At 42.6% G+C, this 18,805-nt stretch overlaps 1 protein-coding gene across 4 annotated transcripts in view; it reads left to right on the top strand.

Moving 5' to 3' along the window:
* PLD1 (phospholipase D1) overlaps positions 1–18,805 on the top strand; it is a 366,571-nt gene that overhangs the window by 218,620 nt on the left and 129,146 nt on the right. For all 4 annotated transcript variants that reach the window (XR_011031386.1, XR_011031385.1, XM_068281034.1 and 1 more), the window contains 4 exons: positions 11,219–11,386; positions 15,081–15,217; positions 16,515–16,660; positions 16,737–16,842. Coding sequence is in view for 2 of the 4 variants with exons in the window: in XM_068281034.1 (XP_068137135.1) it covers positions 11,233–11,386; positions 15,081–15,217; positions 16,515–16,660; positions 16,737–16,842 (543 nt within the window). In the remaining 2 variants the exon portion in view is untranslated. The remainder of the gene's footprint in view (positions 1–11,218; positions 11,387–15,080; positions 15,218–16,514; positions 16,661–16,736; positions 16,843–18,805) is intronic.

Genomic DNA, 18,805 nt, shown 5'->3' with positions numbered 1-18,805 from the left:
ATAAATCGTCAGGGAGGAACGAGATCAAAAAAGCTTCTAGAGCTCTCGATGGAAATATTGATGTTAGCAGAAGAGAATCTCCTATCGTTATCAGCAATTCATCTAAAGGGATCTTTGAACAACATGGCTGATTTTCTAAGCAGACACAGACTATCGAATACAGAGTTGGAGATATCAAACAGGATATTCAGAGTATTAGTCAGGAAGTGGGGTCGTCCTCAAATAGACCTATTCGCAAACAGACAAAACACAAAATGCAAAAGATTTTATTCACTAAATCCCAGAGAGGGGGCAGAGGCAGTGGATGCACTGAGCCAGAAATGGGTATTTAACAGGGCGTATGCATTTCCTCCGATTCAGTTAATACCTCGGGTGTTACAGAAGTTGATACAGTCAAGGACTACGGTGATCATGAGAACACCAGACTGGCCAAGAAGAAGTTGGTATCCAATACTTCTAAAGATGAGATTGGACGGTCCATGGAGGATTCCACAAAAGGAATCCGTGATCTTGAAGTCAAGAAGAGGCCCAGGTTGTATTCCAAATCTAAACCTGTCCGCTTGGCTTCTGAGAGGTCTCCTCTGAGAAAGAGGGGTCTTTCAGAGAGAGTAATTACGACAATATTAGACTGTAGAAAGAATATAACTCGTAAGATATATCTAAAATATTGGAAGACGTTCAATATGTGGCAGAAACAGTCAGGGTTTTCAGGTGATACTATTCCTATGGTTTTGGAATTTCTGCAGGATGGAATGGAAAAGAACTTAGCCCTTAGTACTATGAAGGTCCAGGTGGCGGCATTGTCAACATTTTTAGATGTTAAGTTAGCAGAGGATCCTCTTATCATTCAATTTTTTAGATCTATAGAGAGGAAGAGACCATTGATTGTTAGGAAGATCCCTACCTGGGATTTATCCTTAGTCTTGGGGGTGTTGAAGAAAGAGCCCTTTGAACCATTGTCAGATATATCATTGAAGTTATTAACAATGAAAACGATATTCTTAATAGCAATTACGTCAGCCAGAAGAGTAAGTGAGATGGAGGCTTTATGTTGCGATGAACCATTCTGCACTATCTACAATGATAAGGTGATTCTGAAGACATGTGAAGAATTTCTACCGAAAGTATCTACGAGGTTTCACAGATCTCAGGAGATTACGTTACCTTCTTATAATACAGAACCATCATTGGATGTCAGAAGATGTTTGATAAATTATTTAGAAGCAGTAGCAGATATTAGAAGGTCTAGAGCTTTATTTATAAATACTATAGGGGCCTCTAAGGGCATGAAGATGTCTAAAAGAACAATAGCAAAGTGGATAAGATTATGTATAGAGGAGGCTTATAAGTTGACAGGGTCAAACTTATCAGGGGTTGTAAGAGCCCATTCTACTAGGGCAACAGCCACGTCATGGGCCTACAGAGCGGGCGCTACGCCGGAGGAAATCTGTAGAGCAGCTACGTGGTCAAGCCTTGGCACCTTCTCAAGACATTACAGGGTGAATCTGATGTCTTCAAGACAGCAATCTTTTGGAAGAAAAGTTCTGCAGGCAGCTAACCCACCCTAAATGGTAAGATTCTTGCCCATCTTCTCATGGTGGACCTGTCCTGGAGGTTACTGGAAAAACCCTATGTTAGTTACCTGGTAACTTCATTTTTAGTAACCTCCAGGACAGGTCCGTAACCCACCCTACTTAAGGGATATATATATATTTATATTAATGATAATAATATGAATGACACCCTTGGTGTTACCTAAAGAACAGTTCTTGTGTTATACTGGCGAGTGAGGGTGTCTGATAAAATTTATAGAGTACTCAATTGGACGTTTCCTGTTCCTGGGAGGAGCCTATGTCGTCTCATGGTGGACCTGTCCTGGAGGTTACTAAAAATGAAGTTACCAGGTAACTAACATAGGGTTTTAAGTTTGAACTGTTTCATTGAAGTATGCCAGAGCTAAAATCTATGAACTATTGACCCTTTTTATCTCTTTCCTGCTCTCAGAAGCCATTTTCTGCTAGGAAAGTGTTTTGTTTTATAGTTAGAATTTCTTATAAGTGAGGGTCACACTTTAGTCACTTCCTGTTTAAGGGCTGGAACCCACAAGAGCGTTTTTTTTTTAGCATTTTAGCAGCGCTGCGATACGCTAGCGTTTTGCCAAAACGCTCAGCTGATGTTAATGGATGGGGCAACTTCCACAGGAGCGTTTGCGTTTCCCAGAAACGCAAACGCAGGACATGCAGCATTTTGGGAGCGTTAGCGCTTCAATGTAAAGTATTGAAACGCTAGCAGAAACGCTCAGCAAAACTTAAACTGAGCGGTTTTGCTAGCGTTTTGTGGTTCAGCACACTGTAACAAAATTAAAAATAATTCACAGGACCAATCAGGATAAAAACGCAAAACGCTACACAACCGCTGAGCAAAAAAATACAATGTTGCAAAACGCGACCGCAAACGCGCATGAATCCGCTTGCAAACCGCTCAGACAAAACTCTAGCGGTAGCGTTTTGCGTTTGCTGTTTTCAGTGGGTTCCAGGCCTCAGTCAGGACTGAGTCAGTCATTTACATACCTGATATTTAACCTGTTCAGGCAGAGACAGAAAATAAGGAACACAACATAGTTGTTTGTGTGCTAGGCACTGTACATACCTATGTCTATCTCATTATGTCACATGTCACCTCAGGTATCCTTTAAGAGCAACACACATTTTTAAAGACCTTGCAGTTTGAAAAATCCCCACTCAACTTGTTAGTGTAGGTGTTCCCCTCAAAGTTTTTTTTATTTTTTTTTATTTTTTTTATGAAGGGTTCCTTCATGGTAAAAAGGTTGTCTTGTCTACATGTCTGTCTGTGTCCTGACGAGCCAAATCATTTGGCGAAACAGGTAGAATTGTTGCCAGCAGTTTGGTGGATCTTCTCCATTACCTCTGGAACCCCCAGCCTCACTCTGGTTCCTGTGCATCCCGCTCTTCAGCCACTTTTGTTAAATCACCCGCTTATCACGGAGGCCTTTACCGGCCACCACAGGAACATGTATGACTTTTTGCTTATTCCAGCATTACGTCCCTCTAGATTTTGGATTGCCTTGCATCATATTGGGACTGATTTCTATCGGCTCATATTTTGACACCTTTCCACACCTCTGGATGTTGAAGTTTATTTACCATCCGCATGCTACGACTACTGACATTTGTCATGCCATTCCATCAATAGTGCAAATGAGGTTTAGCTTGAACTAGGGCTGTGGAGTCTGTACCAAAATCATCAGACGCCAACTCTTCAGTTTTTGAAACCTCAGACACCAGGTACCCAAAATTGCTCAGAGTCCTCGACTTCGACTCCACAGCCCTGGCTTTATATACACCTCAGTTGGATAACTGATTGTTGGCAGCAATTAAAATTGGTCTGCATCAGAATACCATAGGATGATTAACATCTCATACATGCATATTTACTGGGTAAACCTTGCTTTTTACGCGTACGTTAAAAAGGGGCGCTGGGAAAAAAGGGCGCGGGGTTTTAAACGATAAGCATGGATAACGTTTAAAAATGTATTGTACTGTATTTCGTTTAAAATTAATGTTTTATAAAGTTATAAATCATTAAATAATGTGCATTAAATCGGCAATTGTAAAAAACGTTAATCTTCCGTTTAAATAGTGAAACGTATAATAACGTTTAAAATTTTTTTTACTAAGTAACCCTCCCTGTACCTACCCCTAACCCCTAGACCCCCCTGTTGGTGCCTAAACCTAAGACCCCCCTGTTGGTGCCTAAACCTAAGACCCCCCTGTTGGTGCCTAAACCTAAGACCCCCCCTGTTGGTGCCTAAACCTAAGACCCCCCTGTTGGTGCCTAAACCTAAGACCCCCCCCCTGTTGGTGCCTAAACCTAAGACCCCCCCTGTTGGTGCCTAAACCTAAGACCCCCCCTGTTGGTGCCTAAACCTAAGACCCCCCTGTTGGTGCCTAAACCTAAGACCCCCCTGTTGGTGCCTAAACCTAAGACCCTCCTTAGTGCTCACTGTATTGTGTGTAGAATAATGTTTTAAAAACAGTAAGGGATAAAATATATTACAATTTACATTACGTACTGATCGCTTTGTTTCGTGAATAATAATGTTTTACAAACAGTAAGGGATAACATTTAAAATGTTTTATTGAAATAAGAAACGTAAATCATCACAAGCAGTTATAAAACATGAAAAATCTTCGGGCGCCGTTGGAAAACGTTATTATTCTCGGGCGCGCTTTTTTCCTGTTCGGCGCCCATTAAACGATAATTATTATAGGAGTGAATGGCGGCGCCCGATTTGTCCACTAGCCTCCTGCGCCCTTTTTTACTGTTACCGCTTTTTACAGCCTGCAGTCTCTCTGGCATGTGATCTAAGCAATACTTCATTACTTTTTGGAGTTCACTATCCTTCAATATTGGAAACGAACCTCATCTGCATCTTGTTGCATCCAATTTTCTGGAACGTTTACTGTTGTGGTTTTCAAGGAACTATGTGCAATTATGGGACTATAAACTGGTGTTATACCAGTTTACACTGAATTGCCTTAGACAACCAGTCGCCTATACACTTTTTAAATGTTTTATTGATGGTTACAATAATAAAATACATTTATATTTTTTGCTTATCCATGACTCATTACGTTTTGTTTGGGTACAGATTGGTTCTGTATTTTCCTTGCAATTGGTGGAGAAATACTGCAACAAAAAGCAATAAGAGTTAACACTAAGGCCTGGTGCACACCAAAAACCGCTAGCAGATCCGCAAAATGCTAGCATATTTTGAAACGCTTTTTCTTATTTTTCTGTAGCATTTCACCTAGCATTTTGCTGTTTTGGGAAGCGTTTTTGGTGTAGTAGGTTTCTGATATTGTTACAGTAAAGCTGTTACTGAACAGCTTCTGTAACAAAAACGCCTGCAAAACCGCTCTGAACTGCCGTTTTTCAGAGCGGTTTGCGGTTTTCCTATACTTTACATTGGAGGCAGAAACGCCTCCGCAATCCAAAATCTGCAGCAGCCCGGGAGTATGCTTTACTGCAAAACGCCTCCCACTCTGGTGTGCACCACCCCATTGAAATACATTACCCTAGCGTTTCCGCAATCGGATCTGAAAACGCTGCCGAACCGCTCTGGTGTGCACTAGGCCTAAGTGATGATGTGGGGGAATCCTCCTTTTTCCATATCCATGATTCCATTATGTTGTGTGTTTTTTTTTTTTGTTGTTTCTTTTTTCTTCATATTTTGAACTGGTGTATTGTGTCACTTTGCTTTTATGTTACATTGGGTAACTGTAGCTGGAAAACTACGTGTCTTAATTTCGGGCTTCACGGCAACACATTGATGATATTTTGAAAGGGGTGCTTGCTTTCTATAGGCACTGTGGGCATAGCACTTGCTAAAATGAGGATGTAGTGAGAGATGTCGGCAGTTGCATAATGTCCCTCAACTATTTTTACAGTCTGGGCATTGCTCAGGTCACTGCTATTTGGTGGGACTTTCAGACTTCACAGATACTTCGCATTACATGGCTAGAGCAATATTACAAAGGTTTTCTTGATAATCTGGTGACGGTCTACTGTATATGTGCTCCTTGTGATTGTAGCAGCTGCAGATTGTAAGGGGTTGTGATGATGCAGCACTGAAAACTGTAGATTGTAAAAGGATATTTGATCAGTGAGAAAAGTGGAAGCCATATGCTGGCGTAATTTTATGAGCGCATTGGTCCCACTAACTTCTTTGTGCTCTATTTAGTGCTGACCTTAAGTAATTGTTGTTCGAGTGCTAATATTTACAGTTGTTAATGCAGAAGTATAATGGTATATACATTATACTGAAAGCATCCTGGTCTAGAGTGTGAACACATATTAGCTTGCATAATTGCAGGGGCGGCTTTAGGTCTAGGAAGCTTTTCCGCTTTAGAAATTGATTTCAGTAATACTGTGTACTCTGTTACATTGTATATTATACCATTGGTACTAATAAATACGATTCATAGTTTTATGTATTTTAGCAGTCAGGAACAACTTTATAGAGTAATGTATAACTTCTAAATTAACATATATTTTTGGTTCCAAACACTATATTAAGGACCTTAGTGGTCCAATAAGTGGTGAAGGGAAGTTTAGGAAGATTGGCCATGCATGGTTTACATTGTCGCGCTGCGGTAGCAGTGTGATTTGGAACAAGCGCCCCGCGGAAGCGGTGTGATTTGGAACAAGCGCCCCGCGGAAGCGGTGTGATTTGGAACAAGCGCCCCGCGGAAGCGGTGTGATTTGGAACAAGCGCCCCGCGGAAGCGGTGTGATTTGGAACAAGCGCCCCGCGGAAGCGGTGTGATTTGGAACAAGCGCCCCGCGGAAGCGGTGTGATTTGGAACAAGCGCCCCGCAAAAGCGGTGTGATTTGGAACAAGCGCCCCGCGGAAGCGGTGTGATTTGGAACAAGCGCCCCGCGGAAGCGGAGTGCTTTGGAACAAGCGCCCCGCGGAAGCGGTGTGCTTTGGAACAAGCGCCCCCCGCGGAAGCGGTGTGCTTTGGAACAAGCGCCCCCCGCGGAAGCGGTGTGCTTTGGAACAAGCGCCCCCCGCGGAAGCGGTGTGCTTTGGAACAAGCGCCCCCCGCGGAAGCGGTGTGCTTTGGAACAAGCGCCCCCCGCGGAAGCGGTGTGCTTTGGAACAAGCGCCCCCCGCGGAAGCGGTGTGCTTTGGAACAAGCGCCCCCCGCGGAAGCGGTGTGCTTTGGAACAAGCGCCCCCCGCGGAAGCGGTGTGCTTTGGAACAAGCGCCCCCCGCGGAAGCGGTGTGATTTGGAACAAGCGCCCCCCGCGGAAGCGGTGTGATTTGGAACAAGCGCCCCCCGCGGAAGCGGTGTGATTTGGAACAAGCGCCCCCCGCGGAAGCGGTGTGATTTGGAACAAGCGCCCCCCGCGGAAGCGGTGTGATTTGGAACAAGCGCCCCCCGCGGAAGCGGTGTGATTTGGAACAAGCGCCCCCCGCGGAAGCGGTGTGATTTGGAACAAGCGCCCCCCGCGGAAGCGGTGTGATTTGGAACAAGCGCCCCCCGCGGAAGCGGTGTGATTTGGAACAAGCGCCCCCCGCAGCGGAAAAGTTGACAAAAAAAAGTGACTTCTGCTGCACTTACATGAGTTGCAGGGTAACGTACCACAGCTTGTGGGTTACTTCTGCAGGCCCTGAGCACTTCCGTGGCATCGCACCACAAACAGTGTAGCATGTGTCATAGACATGCAATAAACTGCAGCAATGGAGAGCACCGTATCGTGATGCAATGCATGTAAAAGGGGCCTTAATCAGAGCACCAGTCTGTTTATATTACGGAAGTGCAATTCTTCACATTCACGGAATCAGTACTGTTAGGGGTATGGACTACCCACAACTTTATGCATGAATAATGAACTGAGCGATGTGAAAACCCTTATTACTTCTATTTTAGGAATGGACTGCAAGATGCTAAGAGTTGATGTAAATGTCATGCAAAATAATGCAGCAGTGGCCATTTTCAAGCTTATATGTGAAGCGCAGTGCACTTTTTCCATTAGCGTGTTTCGATTCTTCCCCAAGCGTAATCGCAGTGCTGTGCGATTATTGCAGCGATTGTTTCACTCCCAACAGTTCACGTTGCAATTGCATATAGTGGAAAAATGGAGCTTTTGTAAGTGCAAATGTATTTGCGATTGCGCTTGCAAGTGGAAAAGGAGCCTTAATCTTGCAGTGCAATCCATTTAGGCTGGCGGAATGGTGTTTTTGTGTTGTTTGGTTGTTTTTTTTTTGTTTTGTTTTTTTTACAAGATTTGACATAAACACATCTTGGTGACAGACTGTTAGAAGTCGGCAGTCACTCCATTCATGTATTAACTTGTGATTTATAAACACTGATTCCATTCCCAATTTTCATTTGATTGCAGCAAATTGTAAGCTATTCATACTGGGAACACGTGACGATTGTGTGTTAATCAGGCTCAGCGTGGTAATGATGAGCCAGGACTCCTCAGGCAAAGTGTGTTCTATATATAGTAGGTTGTCTAAGGCATAGTGGCATGTGTAGCATTCATAGCTCAAGTAAATAAATTCCTATTGAAAATGAATTGGTACCTTCAGCGTACGCAGAATATCAGTTTAACCACAAGAATGGATCAATGATAATTGTAGAACACTGCCTTTTATTATTGATTAAGCCTCCTGTGCAATCTGTTAGAAGTTTATCAATAAATCATATGTTGGCAGGTCTAACCACTTAACGACCGCCAAACGCCGATAGGCGTCGGCAGGTCGCAAGTGGTTTCCCATAGAAACGTCAGTTCACGGAGGGTGTCTCCGTGAACAGTCTGCGAGCCGCCGATCAAGCCACTCAATACGCTCTGGCAGTTGTTTGGGGGTGGTCTTATTTATTTTTTTCCAGGAAGAATAATAACCGACATACATCTTGCTAAGCCAAAATAAGCATATTTGGTCTGTTTAACTTGCACATGTGATGAAGAGACTGAGAAAGAAATCTTGGGACAAATCAGAATAAATATATTGATGTGTATGGCAGGTGTGATGTCATTTTGTAGGATAATCCCTACTTTGCAACATAAGGGCCCTTTTCCACTAGCAATCGTAATCATTAATTCAACATTAATTCTGTTATGCGATTGCGATTTTTCATTTACATTACATTATCACCGTAAAAATCGCTCCAGAAAACAATTGCGATTTGCGATTTCCACATCGAATCACTATAGTGGAAAATACTTCTCATGATTTCTATGATAAAGTAACAACCTTAGCTATTTAAAAATCACTAGCGATTTGCGATTTTGCCATTCAGGTGTGTAGTGTTATTACTGGATAAATTTACTTTATTACTGGGGTAAAGCTACAAAGAAGCATGAGGTTTTCCCTGCATTCTGCCAGATGTGCCATAATTTTTCCATACAGATCTCAACATAGAGAGCTTTTTCCAAGTAGGTCATGTGAGGGAGACAGTAGGAGTCCAAAGGGTGAGGTATTGACCCATTTTAACCATTTTATGAAGACTTAAATGAGGCCTTTTTGATGATAACCATAATCACAGAACAGAACAAATTCATTTTTGGTGGGGAAAGGGGCAGCTTAAGCCTCTGATATACCCAGCCATTCTTAAGATATTCCATGAAGTACTGTATACTCTTCTCCCGGCCAAAACCAATTCTTTTCAAACAGGTAGGCCTATAACCTTTGTCTGGATTTTCCTGCTGTTTCAATTGGAAATGTTTCTTTCACTCTCTTTCAATCAACTGGAGTACAATATGGACTTTACCAGCTAAACAATATGGGAGGCGTGTTATCTGGTTACATGGGTATACTGGGACATTTCCCTTTAATCTCTTCACCTGGAAAAAGCGTTATGAAAGCCCTACTTCGATTATCATTGTTAGTATAGCTGAATAGGTAGGTGACCATGATGCACACTGCTCATATTTGATGCAACCATTACAGAGAAAGTCCCTTTGGAAAAGTCTGTCTTGTGATAAAAAAATAATTCCAGCAAGCATGGAGCTAGCAGCAGAGGTGTACCTAGCTAGAGAGCAGCTCTTTCTTGGGAGAGGTCAGGTGATCTGTGCTCACAGGGAAAGAGAACTGTTACCTCCTCCTAGTTCCTCTTACATGTGTTGTGAGTGATGAAGAAATAAAGGAAGGAATCCAGAGAGCTTTCTTTCCAGTAAAACTGTACTGTCATTTCAACAGGAAATAAAGCTATAGGACTCAGCCAGGCAGGTATTTTAAATGTAGTTATTGCGGAAAGTACAGGTGTGCAATCCACAAAGTATGTGCAATGCTAATTTGAAACCATGCATTCAGGTGGCCTGGCAGTGTAGGGAAGTGGGAATAGCACAGAATACAAAATCATTATTGCAAAATAGACAAGGCTTATACCACTGGATTTCAATAATAAACGGTCTGCAGTGTACACGTTTTTGTTTTTTGTTTTGTGCCTTTTCTGACGGTCTGCTGCCAACTAACCTGCATGATGGGAATAAAAGATTTTGGTGGGTTTGCATTTTGTTTTTACTTTAAAACTATGATGTTCCAATCTTTACCCAATGGGCTCTACTCACAAAACTTCTCATAAATGACTTAATTATCACCTAATTGATGATAAGCTTTCAGCACATTTACAAGCAAAATAATCACTCAAAGTAAGTTGTTCCTGATTAACTTCATTTAATATTACTTTTCTTGCCTTAATTATAATATATTTTTGCTTCTTAGGAGATTAAAAATGTAACAAAGATGAGGTGAAAACTAAGGAAAACTGGTGAAAAAGCTTTGTGAATCGCCCATTGTGTATTCACCTAGGTAAAAGTGAATTATTTGCCTGGCATTGCATGGCCACGGGACATGATTTTTTTCTGTATACTGTAAATGGCGTGGCCAGCCTCCTAAGGAGCCATTGGGATGAACAGGGAAAATATTCCCTTTTCATTGGAGCCTGTCCCAACTCCTGATGTATAGAGAACTGTGTGATTGACTGGTTCTCTGCAGGCTGCTGTTCTGGTAGAATGCATCCACAGAGGCGTACCAAGTTAGAGGATTTCATTCCTTCAGCTCAGTTAGAATACCCCCATATTGATCTGAATTAAAATTACTTTATCTTTCAGTAATTTGATAATGTTGCTGCTATTCTGTGTAGCTTCACTTAAAGGAATACTGTAAGGGGGTCAGGGGGGAAATGAATTGAACTTACCTGGTGCTTCTAATGGTCCCCCATAGAAATCCTGTGCCCGCACAGCCACTCGCCGATGCTCCGGTCCCGCCTCCAATTCACTTGTGGAATTTCAGACTTTAAAGTCGGAAAACCACTCAGCCTGCATTGCCGTGTCCTCGCTTCCGCTGTCACTAGGAGCGTACTGCGCAGGCACAGACCATACTGGGCCTGCACAATACACTCCTGGTGCTGTCAGCGGGAGCGAGGACACAGTGGTTTTCAGACTTTAAAGTCGGAAATTCCAGAAGTGATCAGGAGGCGGGACCGGAGCATCGGCGAGTGGCTGCACGGGCACAGGATGTCTGCGGGGGACTATTTAGAAGCACCGGGTAAGCTCAGCTAATTTTTCCTCCGACCCCCCCCCCCCCCCCCCTTACAGTATTCCTTTAAATGTGTTTTCTAATGAACATGAACAATGCCGCATACCTAAAAACTCTTGTTTTCTTTTTCTTGTCACAATAGGCCCCTGAGTTAACATGTCTCTGAAACTAGAGAGGAAAGTAGATTCTTCTACTCTGGAGAAGATAGCTGCAGACATGAGCACCCTAATAGAGAACCTGGACACCAGTGAGCTCCACTTTGATGGAGAGGAAGTGGATGCAGATGTCGTTAGTGACGCCAAAGCAAGCGGTAAGTGTTCTAATGCTGTATAGCTTGAGTTCTAATCAAAGTATGGCCTCTGTCTCAGACTTGAAGGAGGAAGCGACACATACATGAGTGAAAATGAGAAATTGTCTGGTGTGACTGGAAATACTCCCTGCACAAATGCTTTCCAACAGGCCATGAAAAGAATGAAATATCCCATATTTTCAAAGGAGCTGTTTATAAGTTGCCGAAGCATCCTCCCTACATACATAATGTTTTTTTTTTTATTTCTATAGACTTTTTGATACAGTGCGTAACAAGAACTGCATTAGCTGTGATTTCCTCTAACTGAAATGACCAAAAAGAGTATGCTTGATTCATACCTACCGTAATTATCTTGATCAAGTCTTCCTGAAATCTTATGTTTTCCCTAAACTTTATTGAAGTTACTTAATTAATTTCAAGGGCACCTCAGGGCATAACATACGTTTATTGGATACAAAGCATTACACGTTCATACTATTGAAACCACCTTTTTGATAAATCTGCATCTGAAAGATCTCCCCCCTGGTTGGACGTGGTAAGTGGAGCTGCATGTCTTTATCCCATTAAACAAAGTTATAAACACACATACAAGAATAAAATTATTAGCCGTAGCAAGTAATGCCTTGCTAGCTCCAGCGGTAACATCTGTTACCTTTTATGCAACAAAATATTGAAAGCTTTTCCTACTGACATGGTGCTGTCAATAAGGAAATGCATGCATTTTAAAGTACATCTCTTTCTGCACAATTTTAAGCTTTGTCAGGGCCTAGAATGTTAAAGGTGGTATCCTCTGCAGAAGAGGCTCATGTACCCGGAGGCCACATACTTCTATTATCTTTTATTTAGTCAGTAAAATGATTGTGGGCTGGGTATATCATTAAAGTTGTATGTTATAGGGGATTGTTTTGCTCAGGAGCATAGCAACTGAATGTGGGATAAGGGGTGGGGTGATGCCAACAGGAAGTAGCCTAACACACCACATAGGCCTCAATTCACTAAGCAGTTTAGACTAGTCTACTGCTGGTTTTTAGTGTACTAATGGTCAGTTGCATCAAAGGTGAATTGTAGACATGGTCTAAAACATTTGGTAATTAGGTTGGTAAAGCGGGAGACATGGCATCGCTTTTAAACAGAGGTTATACCTGAATGATCAATCTATGGATGTGCAGAGCTCCAGTAACTGGACAAGATTACACACCTAGCACGCACTACAGGCAAAGGGGGGGTGTTGGCTTCAGTGTGCACAGATTATTAGCTGATAGACTTCCCCACGGCGATGACAGACCCCCTCGGGGAAGACCTAACACTAGTCTAGCAATAAAAACATAATCTTCCTTGTGCTGCTAATCATAAATGGTATACACATTACATCAGGCAGACAGACAAATGACAATGCTCAAGGCTGCACCTGCAATGTAAACCAACAGAGGCAATGCACAGTCCCGCTGGGGCTAAATGCATGCCTTGAATGCAAAACATATGCACATTATGTACTGATTCTAATCTAAAAATTTTGAATGTAGAGCTGAAGCAATGAATGCAGCTAGCCACTATTATACTTAGGTTCAATTTGTGCAACTGGAGACATGGCCGCACGTTCAGAGGTTATACCTGAATGATCAATCTGTGTGGATGTGCAGAGCTCCAGTAACTGGACAATATTACACCTGTAGTGAGTGCTAGGTGTATAATATTGTGCAGTTACTGGAGCTCTGCATATCCATGCAGATTGATAATTCAGGTATAACTTCTGTTTGAAAGCGCTACCATGTCTCCTGCTGTACAAATTGAACGTAAGTATAATAGTGGCTAGCTGCATTCATTGCTTCAGATCTACACTAAAAACTTTTAGATTAGAATTTGGGCATATTTGCATATGTTTTGCATTCAAGGAATGTATTTAACCCCAGTGGAGCTGTGCATTGCCTCTGTTGGTTTACATTGCAGGTGCAGCCTTGAGCAGTCATTTGTCTGTCTGCCAATTAGGTCAGTAAAGCAGGGTAAATGATCAAAAGATGAAATTCACAAACAAGTAGCTATGACTGACATCCTTCTCCTTTGATGAGCTCTCCTCTGCATACAATTTAACTCCTGCATAATTAATTCAAAAGGTTCCATCCTCACATCTTAATTACCTCACAGAAATACTTAACCAACAGAAATCAGCTGGTCTAATCTCTGTCAGAAAAAGTGGGCATGGTTACTCTGTGTTTGCCTTTGTGAATTGTTCAATTACTGAATGTTAGACCAGGTTTAAGGGCCCATTCACACTAGAGCGTTTTGTCGAGATTTCGGCAAAATACTCAAACGCTAACGCTTTTTAAAAGCGCTAGTGTAATAAATCCCTATGGGCCCATTCTTGGGCGATTTGCGCTAATCACTGCAAATAGCCCTAAATCGCGAAACGCAAACACGTCGCCTGGACCATTTTCAGGCGATTTCCCAGCAATCGCATTTCAGTGCTATAGAAGCGCTAAACATAATCGCTGGAAAATCGCCACAGTATCCAGTGATTTTTCAGCGGGAAAATCACACTCTCAAAATGCCGGCAATGTTGTGCTTCTAAGTGTGAATGGGCCCTAAAAACAGGTCTAAAACATTTCACCAAAACATCAGTAGACTTAAAAACCATCTATAGACTAGTCTTAACTGCTTAGTGAATTGAGGCCATAGATGGGATGGGACTGCAGGAGAAGCCTTGGAAACATAACAGCCTGGTAGTCACCCATATTCACCCAAAGGACAAACATGTAAGGTATTTACCATTGCTAATAAATATGCGCCTGGACTTGTATTGCAGAACTGTGGCAAATAGGTGTTTGTAGAATGTATTTGTATTATTTGGCAGCATATCAAGAATAGTAAGGACACTAAAGTGCACTGATTTTTGCTCACATTATTTGATTTAGGCTGTTACGGAGTCAAAATGACTTGCACATGGATCCCACTTTGCATGTTAGCTTCAAGTAACACTGTTGCAGCAAGGGACCATGACTTTAGCTAACAGTTGTCTCCAGAGTATTTGCAGTTATCTGTGCCCTATGCAAATGCATTTAACTGATGAGCACAATACATATCCATTGTACTGTAGAAGAGAATAAACGTCCCAGGGCATTAAAGGGAACCTTAACTGAATGGGGGGTAAAGAGTTTTACTTACCTGGGGCTATTACCAGCCCCCTGCAGCAGTCCTGTGCCCTCGGCGCCGCTCTGGAACCCTCCGGTCCCCCGCTGTCACTTAGTTTCGTTTTTGACGACTCACCAGTCGCCGGCCGCCATGCGTATTATTGGACGCATTCACCAATGCAATTAGCGCTATTGCGGACCGCAACGCGTACAAAAATACGCGTTGCCGCATTCCGCACGCGTAGATATGCATATTTTTGTACGCGTTGCGGTCCGCAATAGCGTTAATTGCATTGGTGAATGCGTCCAATAATACGCATGGCGGCCGGCGACTGGTGAGTCGTCAAAAACGAAACTAAGTGACAGCGGGGGACCGGAGGGTTCCAGGACTGCTGCAGGGGGCTGGTAATAGCCCCAGGTAAGTAAAACTCTTTACCCCCCCCCCCCCCCCCCGTTCAGTTAAGGTTCCCTTTAAGTGCAGGCATGTAACTTTTAGCTTTGTCGTCCCTGATGATGGTGTTTTAACATTTCTTTGCTTTGTTTATATCAACTACTTTCTTTCCCCTTAGGCGTCTACATTCCTTTTTCTGCTATTTATAACACAAAAGGGTTTAAAGAGCCTGATCTGCAGTCATACCTACCAGGATGTCCTATAAAAGTCAAAGTTCTAGAAGTAGAGCGTTTTGCTCAATCATCTTCATCAAAGGTGAGAGTGATTCCCCCTTTATTTTAAGGTGCAGAGCCGTGTATATGGTAGCTTGGAATAGCCTACAGCCATTAAACCACAATCACCAGTGGTTCTGAATGCCCTGTGTTAGTGAAAAGTGAGATCTGATTGGGTACCATTGTTTATCATGCATACTCATCCCTGGTTGTTTGCCAGTGTGTGCTGAGAAAGGAATGTATTGTTAATTCCTTGGAACAAGGTTTTTGCTGCATGGCAGGTGTTCAAGTCCCCATTAAAACAGCTGATTATTTGAACGAATCGTAGATTTGGTTATAGCGTTGCCTAACAAATTTTATTGCAATGTGCGTTAAGGCCCATTTCTGAAGGATAAATTGAAACCGGCCTGTTAGGAGAAAAGTACATTTTTAAAAGCTGTAAGATACAAATGTTCATTTTTTAATAGCCGAAGCCATGGAACTTTGAGATCTTGTCAATGGATTTGAGCAAAGTGAACCTGTCCCTTACATTTCCATTAGTTGGATTTCTTCAATAAGCAAGGTTTTCAACTAGAGTATAGGTCATGAAAACTCTTTGCATTAGCAAAGTAGTCCAACTGTACCCTGTAATTGTATAATAAGACCATACCCCAATAGTAATGCTGGGCCTAGCTCCTCCTTGACAGTCATCAGCGTTGGTGCCAGTGAAGCTCTCGCATGCCAGCCCATCGGGCATTCCATACACTCTTTGTGCTGCAAGTAGTTGCCTCCTCCTCCTCCAGTTCTATTTAGTGCTGCCTCACCGTAAGAAGAACTAGAATCCAGAGTTTTATTGACCTAACCAAAGTTGTCATATGAGGCACAACAATAAGCATTCATTTTTCTTTGATTCTACACCTTGTTTTATTTACACCAGTATTGGTTAGCAGTGCAAGCCATTAACTACATTTAAATAGCACGCAGTAAAGCCACACAACATATTATACAGTAATAGATATGCTGTTGTATACTAGAAATGAAACAAAGCATTGTCATTATCACAACTGTGTAATACCGGTAATTATGGGCGTCAAGTAAGAAGGTGTCTAAAATGACTGTCCAAAGCAATCAGTCTAGTTGGGGAAAAAAGCCATGGATTTAATGGTACAAGCCGCAGACCGCCTTCTAGACACCTTTTTAGTTATAAAACTTTGTCTGTTTTTAGTGTTATATTGTGCTAGCATGGAGCATGAGCTGTGCCCATTAATATTTAAACAACCCCCCCACCACCACCACAAAAAAAAAGTTTCACAGGGAATTGTCTGGTATTGATGTCTTGTTTATCTCTGCTTTAATTTCAGACTGCTGTTATGAACATTTACACCATTGAGCTGACGCATGGCGAGTTCACATGGCAAGTCAAGAGGAAATATAAGCACTTCCAGGATCTCCACAGAGAACTTCTCCGGTATAAAGCCTTCATCCGGATCCCTATTCCTACCAGGAGGTAATGTGTTCACTGCCTGAGCTGTCATGGCTGGAATCTTCTGGCTGCTGCTAAGGCTAATCACTCTTATTTACAGCCACACAGTAAGAAGACAGACTGTAAGACGAGGAGAAGTGAGAGCCATGCCAGACCTGCCCCGGAACACAGAGATTGTCAGAGAGGAGCAGTCTTCAAGCAGACGGGTAATTATGTCACACACTCAAAGCTGATAGATTATTTCTCATCCTGGACCCAGCCTAGGGGAGACGACGTCATTCATCTTTCGTCACCGGATCCAAAAGTAATGCGTAGTATTTTTAACTCTAAAATGACAGGCTTCTTTTTACTTTTCCCTGTTCTAGGGTGATTCACACAGTAGGGAATAACCTGTTCATTGATAGGAAATAAGCTCCCAGTGGCAAGTTAGGTCCAGTACATACCAGCATGTACACGCTCTGGTTGAGCGTACTGTATTAATGCTGAACAAGCGGCACCTATGTAAAATATTCTTATACTGAAATAGCTGTGTTCCTCATGGCTGAACTAACCTTATGAAACAAAAGGGATTCAAGCTACAAAATAACTATGGAGGGTAACAGATTTGCTTGCCTTTCCGTAGTTAGATGCTCCGTTTACATACTTATAGGCCTCGATTCATAAACAGCAGTGCGATAAAAAAATCTTGTCGGGAAAATACCGCACTCGGTATTTTCCCGGTCTGTGTGCTAATTCATAAAGATTTCCCCAGCTGCCCTTGGAGGTCGGTAAATTACCGCAGCCCATTGAGCGGTAGAGTAGAGCAGTGTCTCGATTCTCTTTGCCCTGCAGAAATGACTCACGCAGACGGCTCTCTGGCTCTCTCCACTGATGACTCAGACAGATGAGTCACACAGTCTTTCCCTGCCTGCTCAAATGACTCACACAGAGGGCTCTCTGGCTCTCTCCACTGATGACTCAAACAGACTTCGGCTCTCTGCACTTTTGCATTCATCAGAGCGGTCGGTAACTTATCGCCTCACTAGAGGTGTCGGTAACTACCGCCAGGCTTACCGCTTGTTGAAGGCTTTATGAATTGACATTTGCTGACAATTTACTGACGTGTTGTCGGTAACTACAGCCAAGTCGGTAATTTATCTCCCTGGTCGGTAATGTCAGCTTTTCATGCAGTAACAGCCTTTATGAATTGACATTTTGCTAAGTGGTCGGTAAAGTCTGCTGTTTTCAGCATTACCGCATGAGGTAATGCTTTATGAATCGAGGCCATAGTCGCTATTCAGGGCACCATAGTAACTGTAGTTCTTTTTTTAGGAGACTGTTTATCCCTCGCATACTCTGTGAGGTCCCTTCCAAGTCCTCTTCAAACAGCAAATAAGACAATAAGGCTAGCTTTAAAGGAAACCTATCATTTTTAAATTAAACACAAATCTGATGCTTAACTCAGGAGGGGGAACCCTCTGGAACCTTATGAGGCTTCCTCCATTGTCCTACATCAGCCCGATACAGCGCTGGCAGCCATAGAAAAATCAAACCCTTAACAAAGTCAGTGACCTGCCTGAGCAGGCACACTAGCGGCTTTCCGATAAGAAATGGCCAAGCCTGATCGGGTCTGCTCTACTGCGCAGGTGAATTGGGTCCACTCTACCTGCGCAGTAGAGCGGACCCGATAGAGCTCTGCTAATTTCCACCAGAGCTCATTTGAAAGCCACTAGTGCACCTGTTCAAGGCTTCCGACAAGCAAATCTTCAGGGATTCCAGCCCTGGATCCCTGCTACAGAGGATTGGGGAAGCCCCTATAGGATCCAGATCCAAGGTAAGTACCCCACAGGGGCATTTTTTTCACTACATGTACACTTTAAGCTGCTTTATGAAAATACACTAGATTTTCAGCTGCCAAAATATTCATATGTGATCATTAATAAGCAAAAAACTGTTTGCACAGTGTATTTGTTGGGAGCAGAGTTTTAGCTGCTATGATGCAATGGGAGCTGTTTTCTCTATATATTCAGGTTAATGATTAATACAATGGCACAAGCTCATGATTTATTATGAGAATAAAGAGTTCAGTGTAAGAGTAGATGTATGTGTGTGATGGACTCAAATGGGCAAAAACGTTGCATTGTGTGTGCGCAACGCATTTGTAACACTTTTTTTTTTTTAATTTTTATT

This window comes from Hyperolius riggenbachi, chromosome 4, assembly GCF_040937935.1.
Source record: "Hyperolius riggenbachi isolate aHypRig1 chromosome 4, aHypRig1.pri, whole genome shotgun sequence".
NCBI lineage: Eukaryota > Metazoa > Chordata > Amphibia > Anura > Hyperoliidae > Hyperolius > Hyperolius riggenbachi.
Note: the sequence above shows the minus strand (reverse complement) of the source record. Positions and strands in the feature narration are given on the sequence as shown.